Consider the following 27,915-nt stretch of genomic DNA (forward strand, 5'->3'; position numbering starts at 1 on the left):
TCTTTAAACAGTATGAACATGTTATCTGTATTATAACAGTATGAACATGTTATCTGTATTTAAACAGTATGAACATGTCTGTATTTAAACAGTATGAACATGTTATCTGTATTATAACAGTATGAACATGTTATCTGTATTTAAACAGTATGAACATGTCTGTATTTAAACAGTATGAACATGTTATCTGTATTATAACAGTATGAACATGTTGTCTGTATTATAACAGTATGAACATGTTGTCTGTATTATAACAGTATGAACATGTTGTCTGTATTATAACAGTATGAACATGTTGTCTGTATTATAACAGTATGAACATGTTATCTGTATTATAACAGTATGAACATGTTGTCTGTATTATAACAGTATGAACATGTTGTCTGTATTATAACAGTATGAACATGTTGTCTGTATTATAACAGTATGAACATGTTATCTGTATTATAACAGTATGAACATGTTGTCTGTATTATAACAGTATGAACATGTTATCTGTATTATAACAGTATGAACATGTTGTCTGTATTATAACAGTATGAACATGTTATCTGTATTATAACAGTATGAACATGTTGTCTGTATTATAACAGTATGAACATGTTGTCTGTATTATAACAGTATGAACATGTTGTCTGTATTATAACAGTATGAACATGTTGTCTGTATTATAACAGTATGAACATGTTGTCTGTATTATAACAGTATGAACATGTTGTCTGTATTTAAACAGTATGAAGACCATGCAGCCTCCGGTGCTTCATGACAGGATGAGCCGGTGCTTCATGACAGGATGAGCCGGTGCTTCATGACAGGATGAGCCGGTGCTTCATGACAGGATGAGCCGGTGGCCTCTTGTGCTTTATCTCACATTCCTTCTTGATTCCGGTGAGTAAACCAAGTCCATTCAGAGAAGTGGATTGCATGTTTACAGCAACGCCCAGTGAATACCTGAGATAGCATTGTCCTGACGTGCCTCTTCAGTTACCTGCCCTGCTGCAGGTGTGTCTTCGCACCTTGCTGTCCTCATCACACGTTAACCTCCTCTTCATCACGCGTTAACCTCCTCTTCATCACGCGTTAACCTCCTCTTCATCACAAGTTAACCTCCTCTTCATCACGCGTTAACCTCCTCTTCATCACGCGTTAACCTCCTCTTCATCACGCGTTAACCTCCTCTTCATCACGTGTTAACCTCCTCTTCATCACGCGTTAACCTCCTCTTCATCACACGTTAACCTCCTCTTCATCACGTGTTAACCTCCTCTTCATCACACGTTAAACTCCTCTTCATCACGCGTTAACCTCCTCTTCATCACACGTTAACCTCCTCTTCATCACGTGTTAACCTCCTCTTCATCACACGTTAACCTCCTCTTCATCACGCGTTAACCTCCTCTTCATCACACGTTAACCTCCTCTTCATCACGTGTTAACCTCCTCTTCATCACGTGTTAACCTCCTCTTCATCACACGTTAACTTCCTCTTCATCACGCGTTAACCTCCTCTTCATCACGTGTTAACCTCCTCTTCATCACACGTTAACCTCCTCTTCATCACACGTTAACCTCCTCTTCATCACGTGTTAACCTCCTCTTCATCACGTGTTAACCTCCTCTTCATCACGCGTTAACCTCCTCTTCATCACGCGTTAACCTCCTCTTCATCACACGTTAACCTCCTCTTCATCACGTGTTAACCTCCTCTTCATCACGTGTTAACCTCCTCTTCATCACACGTTAACTTCCTCTTCATCACGCGTTAACCTCCTCTTCATCACGTGTTAACCTCCTCTTCATCACACGTTAACCTCCTCTTCATCACACGTTAACCTCCTCTTCATCACGTGTTAACCTCCTCTTCATCACGTGTTAACCTCCTCTTCATCACGCGTTAACCTCCTCTTCATTACGTGTTAACCTCCTCTTCATCACGCGTTAACCTCCTCTTCATCACGCGTTAACCTCCTCTTCATTACGTGTTAACCTCCTCTTCATCACGCGTTAACCTCCTCTTCATCACACGTTAACCTCCTCTTCATCACGTGTTAACCTCCTCTTCATCACGCATTAACCTCCTCTTCATCACGTGTTAACCTCCTCTTCATCACGCGTTAACCTCCTCTTCATCACGCGTTAACCTCCTCTTCATCACGTGTTAACCTCCTTTTCATCACGCGTTAACCTCCTCTTCATCACGCGTTAACCTCCTCTTCATCACGCGTTAACCTCCTCTTCATCACGCGTTAACCTCCTCTTCATCACGCGTTAACCTCCTCTTCATCGTGTGTTACCCTCCTCTTCATGGTGTTACCCTCCTCTTCATCGTGTGTTACCCTCCTCTTCATGGTGTTACCCTCCTCTTCATCATGTGTTACCCTCCTCTTCATGGTGTTAACCTCCTCTTCACCGTGTGTTACCCTCCTCTTCATCGTGTGTTACCCTCCTCTTCATGGTGTTACCCTCCTCTTCATCGTGTGTTAACCTCCTCTTCATCGTGTGTTAACCTCCTCTTCATCGTGTGTTAACCTCCTCTTCATGGTGTTACCCTCCTCTTCATCGTGTGTTACCCTGCTCTTCATGGTGTTACCCTCCTCTTCATGGTGTTACCCTCCTCTTCATCGTGTGTTACCCTCCTCTTCATCGTGTGTTACCCTCCTCTTCATGGTGTGTTACCCTCCTCTTCATGGTGTTACCCTCCTCTTCATGGTGTTACCCTCCTCTTCATGGTGTTACCCTCCTCTTCATCGTGTGTTACCCTCCTCTTCATGGTGTTACACTCCTCTTCATCGTGTGTTGCCCTCCTCTTCATGGTGTTACCCTCCTCTTCATCGTGTGTTACCCTCCTCTTCATCGTGTTACCCTCCTCTTCATGGTGTTACCCTCCTCTTCATGGTGTTACCCTCCTCTTCATCGTGTGTTACCCTCCTCTTCATGGTGTTACACTCCTCTTCATTGTGTGTTACCCTCCTCTTCATGGTGTTACCCTCCTCTTCATGGTGTTACCCTCCTCTTCATCGTGTGTTACCCTCCTCTTCATCGTGTTACCCTCCTCTTCATGGTGTTACCCTCCTCTTCATGGTGTTACCCTCCTCTTCATCGTGTGTTACCCTCCTCTTCATCGTGTGTTGCCCTCCTCTTCATCGTGTTACCCTCCTCTTCATCTTGTTACCCTCCTCTTCATGGTGTTACCCTCCTCTTCATCGTGTGTTGCCCTCCTCTTCATGGTGTTACCCTCCTCTTCATGGTGTTACCCTCCTCTTCATGGTGTTACCCTCCTCTTCATCGTGTTACCCTCCTCTTCATGGTGTTACCCTCCTCTTCATCGTGTGTTACCCTCCTCTTCATCGTGTGTTACCCTCCTCTTCATCGTGTTACCCTCCTCTTCATCGTGTGTTACCCTGCTCTTCATGGTGTTACCCTCCTCTTCATGGTGTTACCCTCCTCTTCATCGTGTTACCCTCCTCTTCATGGTGTTACCCTCCTTTTCATGGTGTTACCCTCCTCTTTATCGTGTGTTGCCCTCCTCTTCATCGTGTTACCCTCCTCTTCATCGTGTGTTACCCTCCTCTTCATGGTGTTGCCCTCCTCTTCATCGTGTGTTACCCTCCTCTTCATGGTGTTCCCCTCCTCTTCATCGTGTGTTACCCTCCTCTTCATGGTGTTACCCTCCTCTTCATGGTGTTACCCTCCTCTTCATCGTGTTACCCTCCTCTTCATGGTGTTACCCTCCTCTTCATCGTGTTACCCTCCTCTTCATCGTGTGTTGCCCTCCTCTTCATGGTGTTACCCTCCTCTTCATGGTGTTACCCTCCTCTTCATCGTGTTAACCTCCTCTTCATGGTGTTACCCTCCTCTTCATCGTGTTAACCTCCTCTTCATGGTGTTACCCTCCTCTTCATGGTGTTACCCTCCTCTTCATCGTGTTACCCTCCTCTTCATGGTGTTACCCTCCTCTTCATGGTGTTACCCTCCTCTTCATGGTGTTACCCTCCTCTTCATCGTGTTACCCTCCTCTTCATGGTGTTACCCTCCTCTTCATGGTGTTACCCTCCTCTTCATCGTGTTACCCTCCTCTTCATGGTGTTACCCTCCTCTTCATGGTGTTACCCTCCTCTTCATGGTGTTACCCTCCTCTTCATCGTGTTAACCTCCTCTTCATGGTGTTACCCTCCTCTTCATCGTGTTAACCTCCTCTTCATGGTGTTACCCTCCTCTTCATGGTGTTACCCTCCTCTTCATCGTGTTACCCTCCTCTTCATGGTGTTACCCTCCTCTTCATCGTGTTACCCTCCTCTTCATCGTGTTACCCTCCTCTTCATGGTGTTACCCTCCTCTTCATCGTGTTACCCTCCTCTTCATGGTGTTACCCTCCTCTTCATCGTGTTACCCTCCTCTTCATGGTGTTAACCTCCTCTTCATCGTGTTACCCTCCTCTTCATCGTGTTACCCTCCTCACACAGTGCTCGGTCCCCTTCCTGCTCCGGTCAATGCCAGAGTCCACTCGGTCAACTTCCACCATGTCCTGCATTGGGACCCTGGCCTTGGCACACCAGCAGGAAGCCAGTTCAAGATCAGCAGGAGGTAAAGTCTGTCTTGCTGACATTTCCTACCAAATGTGCCCTGAGGCCATTTCTCTCCTCGGGAAGGAGAACTCATCCTATCAGTCTGTACTCTGCTCTCAAAGGTGGCAAGAAGTTAGTCAAATTATTGTTGTGCTTTTTTCTTTTATTGAGGCCAAGTGTTTGTACAGTTGCTTGTGTATCAAGTTTGGTCTCTTTTTTATTGAAACCTATCTTGTGTTTATTATCATTGAAAGCATTAAATAAATAAGTAACTAACAAAGAATAATGATCTCAATAAACATAATAAACAGCTGATAGATGGTATCATCCAGCTCCCTCTTGCATTTCCATCATTTATTAGGTTTTTGTAAAATAGTCCTCCTTTTCAGATGAAATCCCACTTCAATCTTCTTTAATCCATTAACAGGATATACATGTTTTTGCTTTTAAGACGCAAAAGTGAATTCATAGGATAATTTACAAGTCTAATTTATTTTGTTCAATGAAAAACATGTTTTATGGAATTAAAACATTTTTTTAAAAGCCTTGTGGTATCAGTTAAGAAAGTGTAGTAGGTAGCATGTTGACAGTAGTATTGAAAAAAATTACAAAGAGACCTAGTGTTTTTAATTAAAATATATATATATATATATATATATATATATATATATATATATATATATATATATATATATATATTTCCAAAAAGCAGCTATTTTTTCCCCCAAATTTCCGATGGGTTCCCAGTATATTCTCCATCTACTTATCTGTTCCATCACAGCTCTACTGTGGTCTAACTGAGGTGGGAGGTGCAGTATAGATCTGTACGTGTCTCTTCAGGCTAAATGTGTGGACACATGTTTGGGATTACTTCCACCGAGGAGGTTTGCTTGTTCGTTATCAGACTGTCTCTGAAACATCTTGTGTTGTATATGAAACACTGATGGAAAGTCAGGCCACGTTACTGGTTAATGCCACTGTGAGGCCATTTATGAGACTTTACGTTTTGGCTCATTACTTTTGAACGACTAAGAGGTCTGCCTGCAGGTTTCCTTGAGCTGTAAAGAAAAGAATCCTCTATGTGTTTGGTAGCATTGTCCATTCTTCTTCAAATCCCATCCTGCCGTCACCAAATCTGCCAGCTAAAATGTATGTTTAGTATTCTTTTAAATTGCCTTCATGTTAGTTAAAGCCATTAAAAAGGATTAAAGTCATATTTGGGAACATGTACATGTCCACACTAATAACATAACACACCATTGTTTTTATTTGGGACTACAGGGAGCGGTCTCTTAAAGGAAAACAATAAATTACATCTTGGTTTTTATTTTTGTTGCTCCAGCCATCAGTGCTAGTAGTTATGATAATATTGCGCTCACTAAGATGATTGCTGAGATCTCGAAATGTGGTGGTATCAATACAGCTGGAAGTGGACAGTAACATGGTGCCCAAACGTCAGGTAAACAGATCTAGCACAGTTTACTTTTCATTTAGCTGAGCTAGTTTACGTCCCAACACGGCATCAGATGTAACTTCACATACTTAACACAGCTGTGTGCCCTCATTGTCCCATGGAAGTGTCAGCTTCCTTGAAAACTCCAACCCTTAAAATCCTGGTTTAAAGCCATCAGGTGGCACTTTGCATAGTATGAATGAGTGTGAACGGGTGAATGATCTGACGTAATGGTCGGAGTGGAAATGGTCTTTACATCACACAAGGTGTTCCCCGAGGCTCCGTACTCTGAGCTCTCTTCATCTTCCCTCTTGGTCAGATCTCTGCCATTTCAACCCAGATTACACCAGTCGTAAACAAAAGAAAACTCAATTGGCTTTCTTTCTCCCACCAGATCCACTGCAACGTCTTGTTGTTCCTCATTCCCTCAGCTCCACCTCATTCAGACTCCTCGCCACCCCAAGTCAGACATGTGCATCATCCGGTCCAGAGCCTTCTACAGGGCAGCTCCCAGTTTCCTTCAAAGAAAATATGCATAGATTTATAACCTGTCCTCAGCTCCTGTACTAGAGAGACAGTAGAGAGACAAAGGAAAGAGCTGTGTGCCAACATGCATCAACGGTTCTTAGTAAACTGGAGGACGTTGTGGTTAATGGTTAGAGCTTTAAACACTACGCTTCCAGCCTTTGTTGAAAGGAAAGAATTACAGGTGTCTGCTTTCTGCGTATTCAAAGCGTACCATTTCATTTGGTTATAGTTTGTTTGATTCGGCCAAAAAAAAAACCGTCTTGAAGGAAGCATGCAGTACACAAGACGATGTTTGATGTTCACGTCATTAGTATGTATGTTCTGCAGTCAGACATTAGAGCTGTGCACCTGATATGACCGCAATGTTTGGACATGTTGTATCTATTTTATATTCACATGGAAAATAGCCAGTATTAATGAAAATATCTTTTTAAATCAGAATTACAAATATATATGTTGTCAGACAGTACAGGGTCTGTCTGACCATGGCTTCCACTGTTGTGCAGTCAGGTGTTCTTCTTGGATGGAACACCTGGCTGCTTTCTTTGCCGGTAGCCGAGGCGCTGTGTCGCTGGGGTTTGGTTCCATCCCTCAGGCGTCGTGTGTGTGTGCAGCTGTGACCACAGAGAGGTTTTAGGGAACTGATCATTCAACCGCTCTTATAAAAAGATATTGTGATGGGATTTGAGTGTTCATTGTGTGTATTTCAGTGTCGTATGGTCACTGTGAAGGCGGACATGTCTGCAAAGTATTTGCCTCAAGGGACAGAACTGAAGCAGCAGTGTAGGATGTGTTTCGGGGCATTATCACCGTCTGGAATATGCCAATGATCTGTGTCGTATTGAACTACTAAAACTGCTATAAAAGAAGAAGAAAAAAATTGCGTACATGAGATCCGGCAATAGTTTTTATAGATCTCGCTAAAAGAAAAATAAACTGTCCAGACCATAAACACAGCAATGGACAGAACATACCAATGGATGAGATTCATAACATGTCATTTTGAGATTGGTCTAAAATAAAAAGCCATGAAATCAGTACTACCAAATACTTGTTGCAACACCAGATTCATGCTTAAAACCATGCTATTTCAATGAAACACTGGTTGAAGTGGAAAGGTGTTGGTGACTCTTATGCTCTCTCCAAACACAAAGCACATGTTTTGCATGAGTAGATTACATATAAAATCAATGTAAAGAATTTCCGTCGCGAAATTTTTTGTGACTCCCACAACATGTAGACACAGCAGAACTGCTTTTTTCTTCCATGGTAGGGGACGGACATGATCACTTATTCCACAGAGAGGAGCCACTTCAGCTTTAGTGTCTGCTTTAAAGGCTCACGTATTTAGATACATCTGTTCACTGTGTTTAACTGCATTACACTTAAAACCACTTATTTCAGCTCGATCCTCTCCGTTAACATCATTGTTGGACAGTGAATCATATGCATTAGGATTCTGATCATATTTCACTCTTAGATCTTTTTTTTCTGTGTGTTCATTTTGTATTGGTGGTGCACAGCGCTGTGCACAGAGGCTTTAATGCTCAATGTTACAGAGACCAGTCCTTTGTCTGAAGCAGTAAAGTCCTGAGGAATTATCACCAGTCTCTGTGCTATGATGCACTCTGATACTGACTGAAAGTCCTCAAATAAACTATGGTTATAGTCACACAGCTGGTTTGCATCTCAGAGAGGAAGGGAAGGTCAGAGATCGGTCTGTCGTTAGCCAACACCTGAAGGTTGCAACGCTCTAAATAAATGAAATCAGTGGGAGAACTACGGCCTGCAGGGAGGGATGGGTTCTTTTGGGTTGTATTAATACTCGGGGCTACTCTACCAATACTCGCTTCTTCCTCATGATTCCACGTGTTTCTAAAGTTTGATATAACATTTTTAAAACAATAAACTCAAAACCAAATTATAAGTTATTTATAATTTGGTTCTGTCACATCGTCGAGTGTTTGAGTCTCTCAGACATGTTGAGCCCTCTATGAACCTTTCCATTAGGCAGCATTAGATGCCGACTTTGCCCAAGGGAATTACCCACAATTCATTGCAATGTGACGTTAAACACGCAGTTACCAATAGAAGAATGGAGACATAAAAAGCCCGATAAATAACATTTACACAACAACATTAAGGATTAAAGATGGAACATAAAACGCATGAAATCAGAGGAATGCAAGCTGAAATTATATAGAATATTTTTGTACACAGATTTATTCATCAAACATTTCATTTTGTTATTGAAGCTGTGACAAAAACGAGTAAATAGATTATTTTATATGACTTCTCATCTTGTGAGGAAAAAGCCTGGAAGACGTTCAAATCTGGAAATAAAAAGTATAAAATAAATCCACACAACAGTCTCTCACACCAGTTAGCAGGTGATGCCAGTGAGTCCCTGAGGGTTCAGGGTTTGAGGGTTCAGGGTTTGAGGGTTCAGGGTTTGAGGGCTCAGGGTTTGAGGGCTCGGGGTTTGAGGGTTCGGGGTTTGAGGGTTCGGGGTTTGAGGGCTCGGGGTTTGGGGGCTCAGGGTTTGAGGGCTCGGGGTTTGAGGGCTCGGGGTTTGAGGGTTCGGGGTTTGAGGGTTCGGGGTTTGAGGGTTCGGGGTTTGGGGGCTCGGGGTTTGAGGGCTCGGGGTTTGGGGGCTCGGGGTTTGAGGGCTCGGGGTTTGGGGGCTCGGGGTTTGAGGGTTCGGGGTTTGGGGGCTCGGGGTTTGGGGGCTCGGGGTTTGGGGGCTCGGGGTTTGAGGGCTCGGGGTTTGGGGGCTCGGGGTTTGGGGGCTCGGGGTTTGGGGGCTCGGGGTTTGAGGGCTCGGGGTTTGGGGGCTCAGGGTTTGGGTCTGTGTCCGTTCTGGGCTACTGTAGAAACCTCCCTATGTAGATATAAACAGCTTTTTCTGAGCAAAGGAACACATTCTTAGTTTCGGGTGAATGAAAACATGTTACACATTTAAGAAGAGTTTTAATTACAGTCTGGACATTAATGCTTTCCCTGTGTTTCTGGCAGTTCGTTGACGCTCACGCAGGCTGCTGAGTCATCACTAAACGCGGCCTCCCCGGCACAGCTTTCATCAGCTAACAGGTCGTGGAGGTCCATTCAGTTCCATTATGATGCGTTCAAGCTCAAAAGACTCAAACTATTGGGCGAAGTTATCATGATGTGGTCAAATGTGATCTTGTTTTAGGTGCTAATAAATACAGTTGTTTGCTGTTTTCAAAGTAATATAAAACAGATATAAGAGAATAATTATGACCTGTTTAACTTCCTAACAGGTCTCTAAGCAAATTGTCATTCAAACTACAAATGCTCCAAGAACATGTTTAATCACAGGAAATGTTCTAATAAATATACAATAACATTTTTTCCCTTGGTCTCAGGCAAGTAAAACATCTCAGCTCCTTGTTCATAAGCGCTGCACTTTAAAAGACTGGTACATAATCATACCTACTTGAGACTTGTAATAGTTTTGTTTCCTTCCCCCTAGGCAGCTGAACAAATAATGAACCTGGGATAATGAGAGCACTGAAAGCATGACATGACATGTTATTGTGTTTTCTTTGTGCAGGGTAAGCGGGCATAAAAGGAAACATGTGTCGTACTCCAATACGACGTCATTCCAGCTGAGAGTTCCAAACCCAAACTACATCATGAAGTACGTCCTGACGGTGCAGACATCCTTCAACCAGACCCTGTCCCGGGAATCCAGCAATGTCACCTTCGACCCGTTGCAGAGTAAGTATAATGATGATTTGTCGCTGACCGATGAGACCCAGTCTTATTGACTCTATTAGGGACGTAGATGAGAGGGATTTTGCTATTTTCCTCATTTCAACGTATTATCAGCTAGAGCTAAGATGTTAACTAAGGCTGAAATGATCAGTCAATAAATTAGTTTCCCTCCATGTAAAAATAATAATAATAATAATAATAATAATAATACTGAAAATGTTCAAAAAGGCTTTTACTCTTGGCTGAGGGAAACCAACATACCAAATGAATCATGGTGTCCACGATGAGTGTGACTTAAACCAAGAGACGAATCCATCGTGTTTTCCAAATGATTCTCTCTTCATGGTAGAAAACTTTCGTATGAGTTTTGACAGGTGCTCTATTAATGAGGTAATCTCGCTTCACCATCTTCTGCAATGGTGGTAGTGGTTGAAATATCTCAACTATGAGATGGGTTGTCATTAAATGTGGTAGGTGATCACCTGTGTTATCATTGAATGCCCTCAGCTGGTCATAACATGTCTAATACTTTGGTTTATGACCATACACCTTCTAAATGTTGTCATGCTAACACGCTAAACTAAGATGATGGACATGATAAACATGTTAAATATTACATTGACATTGTTACCACGGCAGCATGCTGAAATGCATGCCGACAATAAACGAGGACATCTGAAAAGGAAATGCAAGCTCAGCGTTGCTAGCATGTTTGTATAGCGACGCTTTAGCTCACTCTGTCTGGCGGTTGATCGGTCCACAGAAACCCCCATCCATTGGAGGCCATAGTTTCTGCACGGGGAGGCTGAAATTAGTGTTACATTTATTTTAGGGTCTGAAAAGTCAATAAAAAAATGAACCCTGTCGATTAGCTATAGTAGGTAACCACGTCGAGATTTATTTCCTGTGTTGCAAAATGCCCTACGATTTGTTAGATGGAAAATGATCCTTATACACGCATAGAATTGTGAGGACTAAAAAATGACACCACATGAGAAGCTGACTCCAATTCAATACAGATGAGTTCTCTTTTTCACCCTGGGCCACATCAGCATTATGGCTTCCCTCAAAGGGCCGCTTAACTGTAACACAGTTACTCCCTAGCACATTTGCATTTGTGTAGTGTTTATTCAAGTGTAAAAATATTGTACATGCATTTATATAAATATGAAAATATAAGTACGCTAATTTCTCTTTTATTACAACAGAAATCCATTTAATTTAGGGTTAAGAAAGCCCCATTACTCTATCAAAGATCACACTTTAAAAAAAGAAAATAAAGACAAAGATCAAATGCACGTTATTACATTCACTTTGTTCAAAGCTTTTGTGTCACAGTTGAGAATGACATAACTCTGGTACAACACATAGTTGTGAGCTGCTGAGAACCTGTGTCACAGATGTGGACTGGGGCACACCTGCTGCTCACATACCTGAGTGTGGTATGGGGCACACTTGCTGCTCACATAGCTGTGTGTGTACGGGGCACACCTGCTCACATAGCTGTGTGTGGTATGGGGCACACCTGCTGCTCACATAGCTGTGTGTGTGGTATGGGGCACACCTGCTCACATACCTGTGTGTGGTATGGGGCACACCTGCTGCTCACATAGCTGTGTGTGTGGTATGGGGCACACCTGCTGCTCACGTAGCTGTGTGTGTAGGGGGCACACCTGCTGCTCACGTAGCTGTGTGTGTAGGGGCACACCTGCTGCTCACGTAGCTGTGTGTGTAGGGGCACACCTGCTGCTCACATAGCTGTGTGTGTAGGGGGCACACCTGCTGCTCACATAGCTGTGTGTGTGTAGGGGGCACACCTGCTGCTCACGTAGCTGTGTGTGTAGGGGCACACCTGCTGCTCACATAGCTGTGTGTGTAGGGGGCACACCTGCTGCTCACGTAGCTGTGTGTGTAGGGGGCACACCTGCTGCTCACATAGCTGTGTGTAGGGGCACACCTGCTGCTCACATAGCTGTGTGTAGGGGGCACACCTGCTGCTCACATAGCTGTGTGTGTGGTATGGGGCACACCTGCTGCTCACATAGCTGTGTGTGTAGGGGCACACCTGCTGCTCACATAGCTGTGTGTGGTATGGGGCACACCTGCTGCTCACATAGCTGTGTGTGTGGTATGGGGCACACCTGCTCACATACCTGTGTGTGGTATGGGGCACACCTGCTGCTCACATAGCTGTGTGTGGTATGGGGCACACCTGCTGCTCACATAGCTGTGTGTGTAGGGGGCACACCTGCTGCTCACATAGCTGTGTGTGTAGGGGGCACACCTGCTGCTCACGTAGCTGTGTGTGTAGGGGCACACCTGCTGCTCACATAGCTGTGTGTGTAGGGGGCACACCTGCTGCTCACGTAGCTGTGTGTGTAGGGGGCACACCTGCTGCTCACATAGCTGTGTGTAGGGGGCACACCTGCTGCTCACATAGCTGTGTGTAGGGGGCACACCTGCTGCTCACATAGCTGTGTGTGTGGTATGGGGCACACCTGCTGCTCACATAGCTGTGTGTGTAGGGGCACACCTGCTGCTCACATAGCTGTGTGTGGTATGGGGCACACCTGCTGCTCACATAGCTGTGTGTGTGGTATGGGGCACACCTGCTCACATACCTGTGTGTGGTATGGGGCACACCTGCTGCTCACATAGCTGTGTGTGGTATGGGGCACACCTGCTGCTCACATAGCTGTGTGTGTGGTATGGGGCACACCTGCTCACATACCTGTGTGTAGTATGGGGCACACCTGCTGCTCACATAGCTGTGTGTGTGGTATGGGGCACACCTGCTGCTCACGTAGCTGTGTGTGTATGGGGCACACCTGCTGCTCACGTAGCTGTGTGTGTAGGGGCACACCTGCTGCTCACGTAGCTGTGTGTGTAGGGGCACACCTGCTGCTCACATAGCTGTGTGTGTAGGGGGCACACCTGCTGCTCACATAGCTGTGTGTGTAGGGGGCACACCTGCTGCTCACATAGCTGTGTGTGTAGGGGCACACCTGCTGCTCACATAGCTGTGTGTGTAGGGGGCACACCTGCTGCTCACGTAGCTGTGTGTGTAGGGGCACACCTGCTGCTCACATAGCTGTGTGTGGTATGGGGCACACCTGCTGCTCACATAGCTGTGTGTGTGGTATGGGGCACACCTGCTGCTCACATAGCTGTGTGTGTGGTATGGGGCACACCTGCTGCTCAGATAGCTGTGTGTGTGGTATGGGGCATACCTGCTGCTCACATAGCTGTGTGTGTGGTATGGGGCATACCTGCTGCTCACATAGCTGTGTGTGTGGTATGGGGCACACCTGCTGCTCACATAGCTGTGTGTGTGTGGTATGGGGCACACCTGCTGCTCACATAGGTGTGTGTGTGGTATGGGGCACACCTGCTGCTCACATAGCTGTGTGTGTACGGGGCACACCTGCTCACATACCTGTGTGTGGTATGGGGCACACCTGCTGCTCACATAGCTGTGTGTGTGGTATGGGGCACACCTGCTGCTCACATAGCTGTGTGTTGTATGGCGCACACCTGCTCACATAGCTGTGTGTGTAGGGGGCACACCTGCTCACATAGCTGTGTGTGTAGGGGGCACACCTGCTGCTCACATAGCTGTGTGTGTAGGGGCACACCTGCTGTTCACATAGCTGTGTGTGTATGGGGCACACCTGCTCACATAGCTGTGTGTGTAGGGGGCACACCTGCTCACATAGCTGTGTGTGTAGGGGCACACCTGCTGCTCACATAGCTGTGTGTAGGGGGCACACCTGCTGCTCACATAGCTGTGTGTGTGTAGGGGGCACACCTGCTGCTCACAAAGCTGTGTGTGAATGGGGCACACCTGCTGCTCACATAGCTGTGTGTGTAGGGGCACACCTGCTGCTCACATAGCTGCGTGTGTAGGGGGCACACCTGCTGCTCACGTAGCTGTGTGTGTAGGGGCACACCTGCTGCTCACATAGCTGTGTGTGTAGGGGGCACACCTGCTGCTCACATAGCTGTGTGTGTAGGGGGCACACCTGCTGCTCACAAAGCTGTGTGTGAATGGGGCACACCTGCTGCTCACATAGCTGTGTGTGTAGGGGCACACCTGCTGCTCACATAGCTGCGTGTGTAGAGGGCACACCTGCTGCTCACATAGCTGTGTGTGTATGGGGCACACCTGCTGCTCACATAGCTGTGTGTAGGGGGCACACCTGCTGCTCACATAGCTGTGTGTAGGGGGCACACCTGCTGCTCACATAGCTGTGTGTGTGGTATGGGGCACACCTGCTGCTCACGTAGCTGTGTGTAGGGGGCACACCTGCTCACAAAGCTTTATGTGGTCTGGGCACACCTTCTGCTCACAAAGCTGTGTGTGTATGGGGCACACCTGCTGCTCACAAAGCTTTATGTGGTCTGGGCACACCTGCTCGCATTGTATTCCTTCATCACCGACACTGCCTGATAACACAGAAGACTTACCGGCTTGAAGCACAAACATGTATTTGCTTTCCCATCTTCTTTAAATGGCCTTCACTCTGCGTCAATCTTTATCTTCTTCAAAGTCAGAGAGTTCAGCTTCCTGACAGCCTGGTGGTGGCGCTGTTTAACAACCTGGTGGTGGAGCTGTTTAACAACCTGGTGGTGGAGCTGTTTAACAACCTGGTGGTGAAGCTGTTTAACAGCCTGGTGGTGGCGCTGTTTAACAACCTGGTGGTGGAGCTGTTTAACAACCTGGTGGTGGCGCTGTTTAACAACCTGGTGGTGGAGCTGTTTAACAACCTGGTGGTGGAGTAACTGGTTGACAGCCTGGTGGTGAAGCTGTTTAACAACCTGGTGGTGAAGCTGTTTAACAGCCTGGTGGTGGAGCTGTTTGACAGCCTGGTGGTGGAGCTGTTTAACAACCTGGTGGTGGAGCTGTTTAACAACCTGGTGGTGGAGTAACTGGTTGACAGCCTGGTGGTGAAGCTGTTTAACAACCTGGTGGTGGAGCTGTTTAACAGCCTGGTGGTGGAGTAACTGGTTGACAGCCTGGTGGTGAAGCTGTTTAACAACCTGGTGGTGAAGCTGTTTAACAGCCTGGTGGTGAAGCTGGTTGACTGCCTGGTGGTGAAGCTGTTTAACAACCTGGTGGTGGAGCTGTTTAACAACCTGGTGGTGGAGTAACTGGTTGACAGCCTGGTGGTGAAGCTGTTTAACAACCTGGTGGTGGAGCTGTTTAACAGCCTGGTGGTGGAGTAACTGGTTGACAGCCTGGTGGTGAAGCTGTTTGACAACCTGGTGGTGAAGCTGTTTGACAACCTGGTGGTGGAGCTGTTTAACAACCTGGTGGTGGAGTAACTGGTTGACAGCCTGGTGGTGAAGCTGTTTGACAGCCTGGTGGTGAAGCTGTTTGACAACCTGGTGGTGGAGCTGTTTGACAGCCTGGTGGTGAAGCTGTTTGACAGCCTGGTGGTGGAGCTGTTTGACAGCCTGGTGGTGAAGCTGTTTGACAGCCTGGTGGTGAAGCTGTTTGACAACCTGGTGGTGGAGCTGTTTAGCAACCTGGTGGTGGAGCTGTTTATCAACCTGGTGGTGGAGCTGTTTGACTGCCTGGTGGTGGAGCTGTTTGACTGCCTGGTGGTGGAGCTGTTTAACAGCCTGGTGGTGGAGCTGTTTAACTGCCTGGTGGTGGAGCTGTTTGACTGCCTGGTGGTGGAGCTGTTTGACTGCCTGGTGGTGGAGCTGTTTAACAGCCTGGTGGTGGAGCTGTTTGACTGCCTGGTGGTGGAGCTGTTTAAAAACCTGGTGGTGGAGCTGTTTGACAGCCTGGTGGTGGAGCTGTTTGACAACCTGGTGGTGGAGTAACTGGTTGACAGCCTGGTGGTGGAGCTGTTTGACAGCCTGGTGGTGGAGCTGTTTGACAACCTGGTGGTGGAGTAACTGGTTGACAGTCTGGTGGTGGAGCTGTTTGACTGCCTGGTGGTGGAGCTGTTTGACTGCCTGGTGGTGGAGCTGTTTGACTGCCTGGTGGTGAAGCTGTTTAACAGCCTGGTGGTGGAGCTGTTTAACAACCTGGTGGTGGAGCTGTTTAACAGCCTGGTGGTGGAGCTGTTTAACAGCCTGGTGGTGGAGCTGTTTAACAGCCTGGTGGTGGAGCTGTTTAACAACCTGGTGGTGGAGTAACTGGTTGACAGCCTGGTGGTGAAGCTGTTTAACAACCTGGTGGTGAAGCTGTTTAACAGCCTGGTGGTGGAGCTGTTTAACAGCCTGGTGGTGGAGCTGTTTAACAACCTGGTGGTGGAGTAACTGGTTGACAGCCTGGTGGTGAAGCTGTTTAACAACCTGGTGGTGAAGCTGTTTAACAGCCTGGTGGTGAAGCTGGTTGACTGCCTGGTGGTGGAGCTGTTTGACTGCCTGGTGGTGGAGCTGTTTAAAAACCTGGTGGTGGAGCTGTTTGACAGCCTGGTGGTGGAGCTGTTTGACAGCCTGGTGGTGGAGCTGTTTGACAACCTGGTGGTGGAGTAACTGGTTGACAGTCTGGTGGTGGAGCTGTTTGACTGCCTGGTGGTGGAGCTGTTTGACTGCCTGGTGGTGGAGCTGTTTGACTGCCTGGTGGTGAAGCTGTTTAACAGCCTGGTGGTGGAGTAACTGGTTGACAGCCTGGTGGTGAAGCTGTTTAACAACCTGGTGGTGAAGCTGTTTAACAGCCTGGTGGTGAAGCTGGTTGACTGCCTGGTGGTGGAGCTGTTTGACTGCCTGGTGGTGGAGCTGTTTAAAAACCTGGTGGTGGAGCTGTTTGACAGCCTGGTGGTGGAGCTGTTTGACAGCCTGGTGGTGGAGCTGTTTGACAACCTGGTGGTGGAGTAACTGGTTGACAGTCTGGTGGTGGAGCTGTTTGACTGCCTGGTGGTGGAGCTGTTTGACTGCCTGGTGGTGGAGCTGTTTGACTGCCTGGTGGTGAAGCTGTTTAACAGCCTGGTGGTGGAGTAACTGGTTGACAGCCTGGTGGTGAAGCTGTTTAACAGCCTGGTGGTGGAGCTGTTTGACAGCCTGGTGGTGGAGTAACTGGTTGACAGCCTGGTGGTGAAGCTGTTTGACAGCCTGGTGGTGAAGCTGTTTGACAGCCTGGTGGTGGAGCTGTTTGACAGCCTGGTGGTGAAGCTGTTTGACAGCCTGGTGGTGAAGCTGTTTAACAACCTGGTGGTGGAGCTGTTTAACAACCTGGTGGTGGAGCTGTTTAACAACCTGGTGGTGGAGCTGTTTAACAACCTGGTGGTGGAGTAACTGGTTGACAGCCTGGTGGTGGAGTAACTGGTTGACAACCTGGTGGTGGAGTAACTGGTTGACAACCTGGTGGTGGAGTAACTGGTTGACAACCTGGTGGTGGAGTAACTGGTTGACAGCCTGGTGGTGGAGTAACTGGTTGACAACCTGGTGGTGGAGTAACTGGTTGACAACCTGGTGGTGGAGTAACTGGTTAACAGCCTGGTGGTGGAGTAACTGGTTGACAGCCTGGTGGTGGAGTAACTGGTTGACAACCTGGTGGTGAAGCTGTTTAACAACCTGGTGGTGAAGCTGTTTAACAGCCTGGTGGTGGAGCTGTTTAACAGCCTGGTGGTGGAGCTGTTTGACTGCCTGGTGGTGGAGCTGTTTGACAGCCTGGTGGTGGAGCTGTTTAACAACCTGGTGGTGGAGTAACTGGTTGACAGCCTGGTGGTGAAGCTGTTTAACAACCTGGTGGTGAAGCTGTTTAACAGCCTGGTGGTGGAGCTGTTTAACAGCCTGGTGGTGGAGCTGTTTAACAACCTGGTGGTGGAGCTGTTTAACAACCTGGTGGTGGAGTAACTGGTTGACAGCCTGGTGGTGAAGCTGTTTGACAGCCTGGTGGTGGAGCTGTTTGACAGCCTGGTGGTGAAGCTGTTTGACAGCCTGGTGGTGAAGCTGTTTAACAACCTGGTGGTGGAGCTGTTTAACAACCTGGTGGTGGAGCTGTTTAACAGCCTGGTGGTGGAGCTGTTTAACAACCTGGTGGTGGAGCTGTTTAACAACCTGGTGGTGGAGCTGTTTAACAGCCTGGTGGTGGAGCTGTTTGACAACCTGGTGGTGGAGCTGTTTGACAGTCTGGTGGTGAAGCTGTCTGACAGCCTGGTGGTGAAGCTGTTTGACAGCCTGGTGGTGGAGTAACTGGTTGACAGTCTGGTGGTAGAGTAACTGGTTGACAGTCTGGTGGTGGAGTAACTGGTTGACAGTCTGGTGGTGGAGTAACTGGTTGACAGTCTGGTGGTAGAGTAACTGGTTGACAGCCTGGTGGCGGCGCTGTTTGACAACCTGGTGGTGGAGTAACTGGTTGACAGCCTGGTGGTGGAGCTGTTTGACAACCTGGTGGTGGAGTAACTGGTTGACAACCTGGTGGTGGAGTTACTGGTTGACAGCCTGGTGGTGGAGTAACTGGTTGACAGCCTGGTGGTGGAGTAACTGGTTGACAACCTGGTGGTGGAGTAACTGGTTGACAACCTGGTGGTGGAGTAACTGGTTAACAGCCTGGTGGTGGAGTAACTGGTTGACAGCCTGGTGGTGGAGTAACTGGTTGACAACCTGGTGGTGAAGCTGTTTAACAACCTGGTGGTGAAGCTGTTTAACAGCCTGGTGGTGGAGCTGTTTAACAGCCTGGTGGTGGAGCTGTTTGACTGCCTGGTGGTGGAGCTGTTTGACAGCCTGGTGGTGGAGCTGTTTAACAACCTGGTGGTGGAGTAACTGGTTGACAGCCTGGTGGTGAAGCTGTTTAACAACCTGGTGGTGAAGCTGTTTAACAGCCTGGTGGTGGAGCTGTTTAACAGCCTGGTGGTGGAGCTGTTTAACAACCTGGTGGTGGAGCTGTTTAACAACCTGGTCGTGGAGTAACTGGTTGACAGCCTGGTGGTGAAGCTGTTTAACAACCTGGTGGTGAAGCTGTTTAACAGCCTGGTGGTGAAGCTGGTTGACTGCCTGGTGGTGAAGCTGTTTAAAAACCTGGTGGTGGAGCTGTTTGACAGCCTGGTGGTGGAGCTGTTTGACAACCTGGTGGTGGAGTAACTGGTTGACAGTCTGGTGGTGGAGCTGTTTGACTGCCTGGTGGTGGAGATGTTTGACTGCCTGGTGGTGGAGCTGTTTGACTGCCTGGTGGTGAAGCTGTTTAACAGCCTGGTGGTGGAGTAACTGGTTGACAGCCTGGTGGTGAAGCTGTTTGACTGCCTGGTGGTGGAGCTGTTTGACAGCCTGGTGGTGGAGTAACTGGTTGACAGCCTGGTGGTGAAGCTGTTTGACAGCCTGGTGGTGAAGCTGTCTGACAGCCTGGTGGTGAAGCTGTTTGACAGCCTGGTGGTGGAGTAACTGGTTGACAGTCTGGTGGTAGAGTAACTGGTTGACAGTCTGGTGGTGGAGTAACTGGTTGACAGTCTGGTGGTGGAGTAACTGGTTGACAGTCTGGTGGTAGAGTAACTGGTTGACAGCCTGGTGGCGGCGCTGTTTGACAACCTGGTGGTGGAGTAACTGGTTGACAGCCTGGTGGTGGAGCTGTTTGACAACCTGGTGGTGGAGTAACTGGTTGACAACCTGGTGGTGGAGTTACTGGTTGACAGCCTGGTGGTGGAGTAACTGGTTGACAGCCTGGTGGTGGAGTAACTGGTTGACAACCTGGTGGTGGAGTAACTGGTTGACAACCTGGTGGTGGAGTAACTGGTTAACAGCCTGGTGGTGGAGTAACTGGTTGACAGCCTGGTGGTGGAGTAACTGGTTGACAACCTGGTGGTGAAGCTGTTTAACAACCTGGTGGTGAAGCTGTTTAACAGCCTGGTGGTGGAGCTGTTTAACAGCCTGGTGGTGGAGCTGTTTGACTGCCTGGTGGTGGAGCTGTTTGACAGCCTGGTGGTGGAGCTGTTTAACAACCTGGTGGTGAAGCTGTTTAACAGCCTGGTGGTGGAGCTGTTTAACAGCCTGGTGGTGGAGCTGTTTAACAACCTGGTGGTGGAGCTGTTTAACAACCTGGTGGTGGAGTAACTGGTTGACAGCCTGGTGGTGGAGCTGTTTAACAGCCTGGTGGTGGAGCTGTTTGACAGCCTGGTGGTGAAGCTGTTTAACAACCTGGTGGTGGAGCTGTTTAACAACCTGGTGGTGGAGCTGTTTAACAGCCTGGTGGTGGAGCTGTTTAACAACCTGGTGGTGGAGCTGTTTGACAGCCTGGTGGTGGAGCTGTTTGACAGTCTGGTGGTGAAGCTGTTTGACAGCCTGGTGGTGGAGCTGTTTGACAACCTGGTGGTGGAGCTGTTTGACAGTCTGGTGGTGAAGCTGTCTGACAGCCTGGTGGTGAAGCTGTTTGACAGCCTGGTGGTGGAGTAACTGGTTGACAGTCTGGTGGTAGAGTAACTGGTTGACAGTCTGGTGGTGGAGTAACTGGTTGACAGGCTGGTGGTGGAGTAACTGGTTGACAGTCTGGTGGTAGAGTAACTGGTTGACAGCCTGGTGGCGGCGCTGTTTGACAACCTGGTGGTGGAGTAACTGGTTGACAGCCTGGTGGTGGAGCTGTTTGACAACCTGGTGGTGGAGTAACTGGTTGACAACCTGGTGGTGGAGTTACTGGTTGACAGCCTGGTGGTGGAGTAACTGGTTGACAGCCTGGTGGTGGAGTAACTGGTTGACAACCTGGTGGTGGAGTAACTGGTTGACAACCTGGTGGTGGAGTAACTGGTTGACAGCCTGGTGGTGGAGTAACTGGTTGACAGCCTGGTGGTGGAGTAACTGGTTGACAACCTGGTGGTGGAGTAACTGGTTGACAACCTGGTGGTGGAGTAACTGGTTGACAGCCTGGTGGTGGAGTAACTGGTTGACAACCTGATGGTGGAGTAACTGGTTGACAACCTGGTGGTGGAGTAACTGGTTGACAACCTGGTGGTAGAGTAACTGGTTGACAACCTGGTGGTGGAGTAACTGGTTGACAACCTGGTGGTGGAGTAACTGGTTGACAGCCTGGTGGTGGAGTAACTGGTTGACAACCTGATGGTGGAGTAACTGGTTGACAACCTGATGGTGGAGTAACTGGTTGACAACCTGGTGGTGGAGTAACTGGTTGACAACCTGGTGGTAGAGTAACTGGTTGACAACCTGGTGGTAGAGTAACTGGTTGACAACCTGGTGGTGGAGTAACTGGTTGACAACCTGGTGGTGGAGTAACTGGTTGACAGCCTGGTGGTGGAGTAACTGGTTGACAACCTGATGGTGGAGTAACTGGTTGACAACCTGGTGGTGGAGTAACTGGTTGACAACCTGGTGGTGGAGTAACTGGTTGACAACCTGGTGGTGGAGTAACTGGTTGACAACCTGGTGGTGGAGTAACTGGTTGACAACCTGGTGGTGGAGTAACTGGTTGACAACCTGGTGGTGGAGCATGGAGGCTCCGGTATCTCCTCCCAGAGGGCAGGAGCCTGAGGAGACCGGGTGAGGGGTAGCAGGGGTCATGGTCACTTTGCGGGTGAGGCGGGTGTCATATATGTCCTGCAGGGATCCTCGGTAATGAGACCAGGGTTATGTCGTCTGTGAACTTGACCATGTGATTGGTGCTGTAGGTGGTTTTGGACATTTTGGGATTATTTGTCGATCATTTTCAAGTTAATCACTCTTTAGTTCAACGGCGATATGGAAACACTGCTTTCTCGCGGTAGGATGCCGTTCAATAGTGGGTCACCAAATCAATATGCATTGTGGGAGATGTAGTCTATGGTCACTGTACACTGTAAAGCAGCAAAGACTTTAATTTTAAGATGACCATATGCTGACATATAGTGACGTGGCGGGTCGGATTTGGCCCGTAATATATAACCTTGAGTTTGACACTTATGCCATACACCCACTCTGCCACCCTTTTTTAACTTTTTATTTAAAAAGAATGTCCTTGTGTTTTCTTTTTTCTAACAAGCCATAATAGGTCCTCCAATAGTCTCTCTGGCTGGATGTGGCAACTGCATCCAGATCAACATTTCACTCCCTGAAGCTGACCGGAGCTCAGGAATCAAAGATGTCAAGAAAATCTACCCCGGTTCTCAGTTCATGGTGTCTTGGAGGAAACATAAAGGAGCAGTGGTAAGACAAACATTTTGAACTGTATTGTGTATGATGAAATCTAACATTTACTTTAATTCTTCTAAACCTGTAATGTAGACACAACCAGTTAAACACAAATGTTGTAATGGCCGAGCTTCTCTGGAAGGAGCCTCATTGGAGTTAAATTTAGCAGACCGTAGCAAGGAATTACAGCAAACTGTATATTACACACTACTGGACCAACTCCTACATTTGATTCACTAAATATCACATCATATTTTGTTTAGTGCTTTTTATTGTACTGCTTCTCAGTGTATTTGCTCTCCTGAACACTGCATATATTATCTGAACCCTAACTCACGAGACCTTTTTCACAGCTCACCTTTTAACTTGTCAAAGCAGAAAGAGCACAGTTAAAAACTTCCACGTGGCCCCATTCCATGTAGTGTCCCAGTAAAGCATGTCAGAGCATGAACGTGGGTAAATGGGCTGTACTTTTATAGGTCTCCCTTGTGTCTCCAAAGTGCACTAATATTTGCTCTACAGACGGGGCCAAAGCCTGATGACGAGGACATGGACAGGGGCGGTTTTGGGCACGGGCGAACCGGGCAGCCGCCCGGGGCGGCACCTTTTCATGTCACGTGGGGGGCGGCACGACCACTTAAAAAAAATATATCATCTGGGCCGCGAAGCGCTTTTCAATTATCTATCATATCACTGTGTGGGGAATTGGCAAATTGGCGCCACCTGCAGCTGCAAGCGACCCTGCTTGCTAAGAAGGTGCCGTCTACAGATCATGTGTGAGGGGGGGGAAGGGGAGGGGGCGCATTTTCGCGGACCGGCCTTCACGGTGTGCGAAAAATATGACGTAATAAATATGACGTAATAAATATGACGTAATAAATATGACGTAATACGACCGGCATGAAGACAATTATAAAGTGCATAAAGATACACATCACCATGACGCTGCATTAGTGGAGCCCTGAGCTTGTTTCTCTGCTACGAGCCGGTCCGTCTCGGGGTGACGGGAGAAAAAGACCGAGCCCCGACGTCTGTTGTTCATGTCCAGTCTACTGACTCTACTCCGTACCTTAAACCTTTATGTCACTCTGTCACTTCATTAAAACCCGCTTCACAAAGACAGGATGTTGGAATGGAGGCAGGGTCAGATCTCAGTAACTCTGCCTTGATTTTAATCCAGAACACTGAGTTGTAACGGACTTTTAAGTTTCACTTTTGGGGAAACGTGTCAAGAGGTTACGTTTGAGGCTACGCACAGACGGATGTATCCGGTCTTTTTTCAAAATAAAACATTTTTCCGACTTTTTTTTTTTTTTATGAATTCTTTCTCTGCGGCCCAGTACCAAGGGACCCACGGACCGGTACCGGGCCGCGGCCCGGGGGTTGGGGACCGCTGCTCTAATGCAATTAGTGGGCTTAAGTCAGTAGATTTCATATGATGACATTATTGATGATTTTGCATCAAAGTAGGCCAGGAAGGTTAAGTTTTAGTTTTGGTTTGTTTTCTGTTCTTCGTGTAATAATTAGATTTTCTTTAGTGTGTGTTTACATGTGTGTTTATTTATTCTATATTGTATTTGTATATTATTCTTAATATTTTATATTATTGTATATCTGCTCTTGTTCATTTTTTTTTTGTTGGCACTTTTATACAGAATTGTGTGCATTGATTCTCTGTGTTTTATTCAAATATTCTATTGAAGGGCGCTCGGAGGGGGTCTCGCCCGGGGCGTAATTACATGTAGAACCGCCACTGGCCGTGGAGATATACATAATGCAGTGCCTGATCTTAGACTATTAATTGGGCCTGTCCCTTTTCTGCTTTGACAAGTCTGTCTGCCTTGAAAAGGAACAGTTGTATATCCAAATGACTTATTCCTCTGCCCTTTTAATTTTTAACTACGATCATTTGCCTCAGACAAAAACCACTATAACTGAAACTCCAGTCTCCTCTTTGGAGTGGAAATGGTGCCACCTGCGACCTCGGCCCTCTGTACGTTACTCAGTGATTCGGTCACGTAGAATTCCCTGTGCAAACGCTGACGGACAGAGTAAGAACTTTACTCTACCTGTTATCCAGCAGCGGCTCATAAAGACTACTAGGAAAGATAACATGGCTGCCCACAGTGAAACAAGCTTTAAACCCAATGCAGGGACCGATTCACGTGGTAGGAATGTACGGGGTGCTGGGGTCACGAAGGAGGCTCACATGGAAATCATTTCACTTATTTGTCCATATTTTACCTGCAGGAGTCCGCCTTAACACCAAACAAGACGTATACTGTGAAAAACCTGCAGGTTGGCACGGAGTACTGTGTGCAGGTGCACACAAAGATTAATATCAACAGAAACACTGAGCCATCCGCCTGGAATTGCATCTTCACTAGCATTGTGGAGCCAAGCGGAGGTGAGCTGAACCTTCATATCTGTATTTGCACCTGGATATGGTGAGATCAAAAATAATGTCTTATCATACGGGACAGGTAAGCATGTTTGGGGCTGTTGCTTTCGACATGCTCCAGCATAGTAAATAGCCAGCGCAAAGCACTAACTGTGTATGTCTTCAGACTCTGTTGTTTTAGGTGCAGTTGCTGCTCTTCTGATGGCTAGTGGTGTCCTGACGGGCTTCTTGTTGTTCCTCTACTACACTGGATTCATGTGTAAACTAAAAACTCTGCCCAGAGTACTCAATGTAAGAAACATAAGTATTTATGTCTGTACAAATTTACAATTAAAAATGTAAAACTATTCCTTCAAGCATTTTAAGATCTGAGATTCTCTTAGCGCTGAGCCAGTGGCTCATCGCTAACGGCGCTAACATTTTCAGCATTATCATGATAACCGCAGTGCAGAGCTGCAGATGTGAGCCAGACATTAGGGAAGGGTCACATGACCTAAAGCACGTGACAAAGCAGGGAGAGGGACTCAGGTAGACACCCAGGCCGTTTCTCAATACCCAAGTACACAAGTACGGACTTGTGAACTTTTGGAGTCTGGACTTAGACTTCAAAAGACAGGAGAACGCAGGACGGTCTTTCTGCAGTTGGAACAGCAGCTGACTTGATGACGTCACCACCTCAGCTGTTGTTGTCATGGTTACTCTGATTCTTCACTGTAAAGTATTTTTACAGTCAAACAAAATATGACAACCCTGCTTTTTTTGTACTGGTTTCACAGACATACACATATCATTGTATATATGTTGTGTTTATAAATATGTATTTTATATAAATACTTATATAGATACACATATAATTGTAGATATAATATGTTTATAAATGCTTTTTTTTTATATCTATATATCTATATAGATATATAGATACACATATAATTGCAAACAATCCGGTCAAAAGTACTAAGACACCGCTGTAGTTCAAAGTAAAAGTTAAATTAAAATCTTAAGTTATAAACCTTAACCTTTCCCTCAGTCAAACTGATTTAATGTGACTGTGCATGAATAATAATTGCTTGCTTGTTAAATGCTCGAAACAGAATAATATCTCATGTTTAATCGATACGGAGACATCGGAGCCAGCGGATCATTTCAAAAAGTCCAGCCGAGATCAGGCTGCTGTCGGCGGGCAGCAGAGCGCTGACGGCCCGGTGCTGCGGGGCTCACGGTCCCGCGAGCAGGACCTCAACCCGTCAGCGTATCTTTTTAAGTCGGCCGATTCTTGAGAAAGCGACCACAGATTTGACGCTTAAACTAACTTCTGGCCTGAAAACATCCTAAACTTAAATGTTGTGACTCAACAACGGTAGTATTCAGAGAATATCAACTTTCAGTTATGAGTATTCTCATCCGTCATCGTTCCCCGTTTGCTGGTTCGAAATGCATTCTGGGATATTGGCTCTCTCAAGTACGCTCAAGTCTGCTCTGATGCATCCTGGGTAAAATGGGCGGATCAAGTCACATCCGGGCATTTTCACCGTTCTTGGCGAGAAGCGGACTTTTGAATTGGAACAGTACTTGGGCCGCGACTGATGACGTTTCACGAGTCCAGAGAACACGAGTACAGAGAAGAACGCTGATTGAGAAACGGCCTATATCTTTATATAGCATATTGTTGTTTGCTGCTATATTAATGTACCTTTTCTAAAGGTGCAGTGTGTCTCATAGTGGCATCTCAATACCCCTCTGCTCATAATCCCTCCAGCCTTCCGCTGATGGAAAAACACACAAGCTCTCCCTGAAGCCAGTGTTTGGTTTGTCCGGCTCCTGCAGAAACATAACGATGCAACATAGCGGATTGTGTGGAAGAGATATGCAGGGCTCCTTCTAAGCTAACAAAAACAGCCTTCTTTTTCTTCGTTTCGGGTTATTACATACAAATGAAAACATAAGTATGAATATTATAATCCATTTCTGCCAATACATCCCCCTTATTGACAAGTTGGTCCTTCTCACTCTTCCTTCTTCTTTAACTGCACTTTGAGGTCTGTGCTTCTCACCATGTGCTTGTTGGATTGTCAAACATCATCGGATGTGTGCAAGAATTTCTGTAATTTTCTAAAACTAACGATCCTTCATACATTGAAACCTAATACCAAAGAGTAAGTCCAGCTTCCTGTTGGCAGAGCACTCGCTCACTGCTGTTTAGAAGATGTTGTAGCTGCATATTAGCCATCAAATGTCACACTGAACACCTGCTGCCTTTGCTCACCTCCAGTGCCATCATTTGATTGAGTTGATTAGATGATACCCTGTTGATCCATCTCACTGACATATTCCCCAACTTCTCCTCCCTCCTCTGTCTCTATTTCTTTGTTCCCTCTTTGCCGATCTAGGAGGTTCTCAGCCAAGGCTCCACCCTAACACCAGAGAGGACGGTCCCTGACAAGATCTCCATTGGCGCAGAGACGGAGAAACCGAAGAGGTGCCACAATCCCCCAGCTCCACAAAGCGCCACCAGGGGCACTGACGCGTATGAGGAGGAGGAGGAGGAAGAGGAAGGAGAAAACGTCTACATGGACAGAGACGCAGCGCTATCCTCTGGGCAAAGTTCCTGCCAGGACTCTGTTGACATGTCAGCGAACAGCAAGTTGTCAGCGGTCTCCGGGAGACATGGGGGGCTCGACCAAAACCAGGCCAAAGCTGAAGGAACAGAGGTTTCTGTCATGCCCGAGGGTCCAGTCACAGGTACGGTGGAGGATGAAGAGGAGGATGAAGAGCAGCAGGAGGAGGAGGAGGTGGTGTGTGAGAGCTTTGGCAATATCAATCTGTTCTCTGTCACCCTCGCTGCACTGGCTGTGTGTGAGGAAGAGGGAGGAGAGCAGAATAGAAGAGAATCTCTCTCAGACTTTGTGAAACTGTCGGATCTGGAGCCTCTACTGCCCACGGAGTCCAAACGGACTCTGAAGCACACAGACTCATTAACGGATGATTGGGCAGCTGTGGCATTAATGTCGCCTCCACAAGAAGACGTTACTGAGGGTGGGTATGAAGCCAGACGCATGGCCACGTCGTCTGGCTGCCTCAGTGCCTGTGATGGAGAAACGCAGGAGGAGGAGGAGGGGGAGGAGGGGGGGGAGGAGGGGGGATTTTCCGGGTATATGGGACACGCATGA

At 47.2% G+C, this 27,915-nt stretch overlaps 1 protein-coding gene across 1 annotated transcript; it reads left to right on the top strand.

Moving 5' to 3' along the window:
- Window positions 1-837: 837 nt before the first annotated feature.
- On the top strand, window positions 838-27,915 carry crfb1 (cytokine receptor family member b1; the record flags this gene model as incomplete). Its single annotated transcript, XM_079230993.1, has 7 exons — window positions 838-888; window positions 4,464-4,584; window positions 10,121-10,287; window positions 22,199-22,362; window positions 24,598-24,754; window positions 24,915-25,039; window positions 27,136-27,915. Exons 1-7 carry the CDS (start codon window positions 840-842, stop codon window positions 27,913-27,915), a joined length of 1,563 nt encoding a protein of 520 aa, XP_079087119.1. The 5' UTR covers window positions 838-839.

This window comes from Taurulus bubalis (assembly GCF_910589615.1).
Source record: "Taurulus bubalis genome assembly, chromosome: 15".
NCBI lineage: Eukaryota > Metazoa > Chordata > Actinopteri > Perciformes > Cottidae > Taurulus > Taurulus bubalis.